This window comes from Neomonachus schauinslandi, chromosome 4 (assembly GCF_002201575.2).
Source record: "Neomonachus schauinslandi chromosome 4, ASM220157v2, whole genome shotgun sequence".
NCBI classification, from domain to species: Eukaryota; Metazoa; Chordata; class Mammalia; order Carnivora; family Phocidae; genus Neomonachus; species Neomonachus schauinslandi.
This window is the reverse complement of record NC_058406.1, coordinates 70316391-70321853: the sequence shown is the minus strand read 5'-3', so window position 1 is coordinate 70321853 and position 5463 is coordinate 70316391. Positions and strand designations below refer to the sequence as shown.

General features: G+C 44.6%; 1 protein-coding gene across 1 annotated transcript in view; it reads right to left on the bottom strand.

Annotated features, from left to right (window-relative positions):
* Positions 1 to 2936: 2936 nt before the first annotated feature.
* CCN1 (cellular communication network factor 1) overlaps positions 2937 to 5463 on the bottom strand; it is a 3034-nt gene continuing 507 nt past the window's right edge. Inside the window, exons 2-5 of the mRNA XM_021690059.1 lie at positions 5070 to 5283; positions 4364 to 4720; positions 4021 to 4232; positions 2937 to 3899 (exon numbers count right to left, since the gene is read on the bottom strand). Of these exons, the coding sequence (XP_021545734.1) occupies positions 3597 to 3899; positions 4021 to 4232; positions 4364 to 4720; positions 5070 to 5283 (1086 nt within the window). The 3' untranslated portion in view covers positions 2937 to 3596. The remainder of the gene's footprint in view (positions 3900 to 4020; positions 4233 to 4363; positions 4721 to 5069; positions 5284 to 5463) is intronic.

Genomic DNA, 5463 nt, shown 5'->3' with positions numbered 1-5463 from the left:
AAGTCACAAATAAGTCTGTTCTATCAATAGGACACATACATCATTGTCATGCTTCACAGTGTGCTTTGTTTTGAAGAATGAGTTATTTAGGGCAGGGATTTAATGAGGCCCAGATATTGGGGCTATACAGGGAGATGAAAGCATGGACCTATAGACTGAGATCCAGGGATTGCCACATCCTGTAACCAAGAGTACTTTAGAGAGGAAAGAGGGCCTAAACATTACATTTTCAGAGGCTTCGTAGGGGTGAGTGCATTTGCTCACAGAAAGACCTGAGTGGTGTTCACCTCATGTATTCAGTTGCTCGAGAGACAAAGTTTTTCAGGTATGGAAGTCAATGCACCAAAGAGAGTATATGAAAAAGAATATTTATGGTGACAAATATAGCCATTGTGCCATTTTAGAGCAGGAGAGAACCATCCAGAGTCACCCAGTTAATTAATGGCAGAGCTGGTGCTAAAAGACATGTCTCCCAATTCCAGTCTGGGATTCTTTCCCTTGCATCACCTGCCACCTGCCCAGGACATGGCTTAGTTCTGTACTGTGGATCCTACTGGACCCTTGCTGTTGCTCATCTGACTTACAAATAGTAGCCAGAGGGCAGGAGAAGACTGTGAACAAAGCAAATCTAGTCTCTGCTGGAAAGATAACTCTAAAATATACTTTGCTAATTTTGACTCAGTTGCTTCTCTTTGTGAAGTGGACAACACATGTGTTTAAGTGAAAATCATCACAGTGAGACCACTTACTGTGCTGCTAAATGTCCCATAGAATACTTCTTAAAATTCACTAAATTCCTAAGATTCTCAGGTCACCCAAAACAAAAACAAAAAACAGCTCAAGACCACCACGGTCTTTTGGATTGGAAAGCCGGTCTTTTGGATTGGAAAGCCGGAACAACACAAATCTTTGCTGTGCGTGGAGAGGTACATCTATATTATGAGTGCTTGTATTAAATGTAACTTCTGTTTCATATATGCAGGTGCATGGCGTTTGATTTTGTTTTCTCAGTACTTGAAGTAGGCAGAGCTCCTTGCCAGGCCTAGATAAAAGTTATATGTTCTCTTTTGTATAATTTTATTCTCAACTACTTTGAATTTATTCACTTTTTATAGTTAAATAAAATGGACATAACTTGCATCTATTCATCTTTATTAATTGAGCACTCTTATTTAAATGGAATCAGCATTTATGCATCACTCTTACTATATTTACTACAGTACGATTAATGACCCAAAGATCCAGTATTTTCCCATGTCTGGTTTTATTTCGCATTTGAGCTTCTTTGTATACATATTACCTCCCTACACACTTAAAGGATCTATAACATACTACTCTTTGATGTCTATGTAAGAAGCAATTTGCTAGGCTTCAGTGTCGGAGGAAAAGACCTCAGGATTGCTGCCTGGGAATGTGAAAATCTTTCCTGTGAATTTAGATGTCTGTTCAACGAGACTGCACAACAAAAACCTCACACTTTTATTGTTTCACGTGTTAATATTGCACTAAGTTTAACTGCATCCAAGACTGCACCAGGTGGTGTTTCAGTTCCCAAATACCTTAAAATTTGAATGCCTCAGGCAAGAAAAACTGACAACTCAGTAGGTACAAGTTGTCATATTTCAGGCAAGACATTGCCAAAATCAGAAGAGCCTTTGTCCATAGATTTTTACCATCACATTTCTATTAACCTTTATGCATTTCAGTAAGGTTTTAACATAGATGCTTGGGCAGTGCATTTCCGTAGGTCTTCATTAAAGCATCGATATTAAACTGTTTTGAAAAATCACCACGAGCTGTCCCCCTCCTCCTCTTTCAAAGCACTAAAAATTCAAGTACTCTCTTAACCAAGTGCAGACCGAAATATTTCACTATGGATTTGAACAAGAGCCAAGAGGGTCGATGAAAGGAAAACTCCTCTATAAAAGGTTTATTGTCAGTGCTTTCTAAAGAGGTGGATTCTTCTAAAACAGGCTACCAACATTTTCACAAACATTGACGCAGCCTTCTCAACCTCTCCTAGACCTAAGATTGAGGTCCTTTTCTTTTAGGAATGCTCTGCATCTAGCCTTTGACCTTCTGGATAGCCAACTCTATCTAACTGCTCCCTCCTCCATCAGTATAACGTATATTATAAAAAGGAAAGGGGGGATGGGGTAGCGCGGTCCTCATGCTATTGGAAAAGTACTTGAAATTCCTTGCATTCCTTTGCATTTAACAGCATGTTTACCTAATCACTGGCTTATTAGGATTAACACAAGTCATTGCTTCAAGCTCATTCAGTGAAAACAAACTGACTCCTATAGACTCCCAAGATTTTTTTTCTCTGATCCCAACTAAGGGTGGATTTTTAAGTAGTTCGCCTACGCTTTAGGAGCAATATTGGGAAAATATAAAGTTATAAACAAGTGACCTTTTATAACACATTATCCAACCATACTTAATCTTGCCCATGGATTTAGATATGGGCAGCCTGGGTTATGGACTGTTTTCATTGAAGTTTCTCTCCTCTACCGAGGTGACAAGCCTAATAACCTAGTGATTAAAATGATAAATGACTCTACTATACCCACCATGCAGTGATGGGGTGATGGAGATCCTTTGGCTTTGAATTCTTAGGAAAATAAAGCATTATTATTTAAATCACAAATTTAGCTTCACATTCCTTGTGCTTCCTCCAATGCCTCATATTCAATACATGTTTTAAAAAGATCACTTTAAATGCAAAGATTTTTCTCAGCTGAAGATAAAAGCAATCATTGTCTTATTTTTGTAGGTTAGTTCCCTGCTCTTACCCTAAGCTCCTAGAACAGTTCCTGGCACAAAGTCGGCACTCAAGTAGTTCTGTTTGAATGACTGAAAGGATACACAATGAGCTAGGCTCTTCCCAATGACTCTGGGTAGTCTCTAAAAATACTGAATGCCACACACGCAGGTATTAGGTAAATATTTCTTTATTAAATGATTAATTCCATAAATAAATTCTTTTCACTGAATATAAAATTAAAATCATTTACAAATTATTCCAGTATTACATTTCCCTTCCCTCCCCAAAAGCTACACTTTTGATAAATAAAAACATTCAGTCTTAAAACACCTGATTTCTGTTTGCAGTTTAGAGTGCAGATAGCTGCCTCTCACGGACACTCACAGAGTGTCACCTCCAGGAAGGGATGGAATCCCCTTCCCATTTACTTCTGTCAAAAGATGAAGGCTTTAACTGATCAACTAACCTTTTTTTTTTTAACAACTGTAGAACCGAAAGGAAAAAAAGCCTAGAGAAAAATATGCTTACCAAATAATTTACAAACAGAAAACAGAACGTCATCAACGGCACAAGCTCCAAAATGAAGCAGTAATGTGTGCTCCAATATTATGAAGCGAAGTATTCTCCAATTGTGGCTGCATTAAGTGTCCATCTGCACCAGCACCCTTGGCAGTTTCAAAATACCTTAGTACTACTCACGAATGAGCAGTGCATCCCTTCTACAATGAGTCCCTCACCCCCACCGCCCCCACCCATAGCTCCGTGATTCTGGCCCTCTTCTCCCCAGTTCCGGTCACCCTGGTAGCAATTCCGGAAACCCGGGTAGCAATTAGTCCCTAAATTTGTGAATGTCATTGAACAGCCTGTAGAAGGGAAAGGCCGCCTCGTTGGCATGCGGGCAGTTGTAGTTGCACTTGCAGGACTGGATCATCATGACGTTCTTGGAAAACGCCTCCCCGTCTTCGCAGCGGAAGCGCATCTTCACGGTGCGGGTCTGCTGAGGCGTGCAGCACCGGCCGTCCACGCACGAGCCGCAGTACTTGGGCCGGTACTTCTTGACGCTCGAACATCCAGCGTAAGTAAACTTGACAGGTTCAGGGGATTTCTTGGTCTTGCTGCATTTCTTGCCCTTCTGTAAGAGAGGAGCAAGAAGGAAAGTTAGAAACGGGGGTTTCTCGTTCTTGGACGAGAGGCCCGCATCTCGGCCCAGCTGCCTGCCGGGGAGGGGGCTACCAGCACCCCCACGAGCTTACTTTCAGGCTGCCGTACATCGGCAGGCCACAAGGCCGCACTTCACAAATCCGGGTCTCCTTCACCAGGCGACATTCAAGGTTGTCATTGGTAACTCGTGTGGAGATCCCAGTGCCACAGGTCTTGGAGCACTGGGACCACGAAGTTGTTTGAACGATGCATTTCTGGCCGTGTAAAGAAGGGTTGTATAGGATTCGAGGTTCCGTTCCAAAAACTAGAGACAGACAAGAGGACAAATCTCTCAGAGGCACACTGACCCCAGCACGTTCAAGTACTCATTTCTACAAAGCTCCAAACTAGGAATGTGTTTCAGCACAACATCTTTCGGGCTCAGTCTCAGCTTACCTGGGAGCCGCTTCAGGGAGCCACCTTTTCCAACGGCGATTAATTCATTGTTTCTGGTTAACTCCACCTCCGAGGCATCGAAGGCCAGCCCCTTGCCCAGGAGGCCATCCCTGTCGTCCACGGGGTCCTTGGCACCATCCTCGTCACAGACCCACTCCTCACAGCACTGCCCGGTAACTTTGACCAGCCGGGGGTTGGAACAGCCCAGGTTGGGGAGAGAGAGTTCTTGGGGACACAGAGGAATGCAGCCTACAGCGCCGTCGATACATGTGCACTGATGTTTACAGTTGGGCTGGAAACTTTCCCCGTTCTGGTAGATTCTGGAGTTATATTCACAGGGTCTGCCCTCTGACTGAGCTGCAAAGAGCACCGAAAGAGAAAGGGAAAAGAGGATAAAGTTAAGATTCCCAACCATGGCCTGAAACGCATACATATTTTCTGCTGTTAAATTCAATTTATGGTAAAGTTCCCTACAATTCCTCGGGGACTCCAGACCAGAACAATAAGTTAGTCAGGAATCACTTTTCCGTATGCGCTTTTCGTTGGGCCCAGACACACTGAATTGCATTCCAGACTGCTGAAATCATGTGCCTTTCTGCCAAGCTACCAACAACAAAGCATCACCATACATGGTCTCAAAATTACTAAACTTCTGGACTACGAGGACTATTATTTTTTTAAAGGGGCCAAACCACAAGCATCTTACCTCTGCAGATCCCCTTCAGAGCGGTGGAACTGGCGCCGAAATTGCATTCCAGCCCCTTGGTGTGGTCGCAGGGCTGCATTTTGCTGCAGTCCTCGTTGAGCTGCTTGGCGCAGACCTTACAGCAGCCGCAGTCGTCCCGGACCAGCCCGACTCCTGGGGCGCACTTGGGCGCCTCCTGGGGGCAGTGGCAGGCGGCGGGGCAGGTGGAGAGCGCCTAGAGGGGGAGAGAAGGCACGCGTGAGACTCGGCGCGGTTCGCAGAGGAGCCCAGGGAAGGGAGGGGGGTGGAGGAGTTCCTCCGACCCTGTCCGCACGGGCTCTCTGATCCTGTCCACCCGGCCAGTCCGGGCGGCTGCGTCTGCCAGCAAGGCCCCCGACGCGTCTCCGGGGCGGGG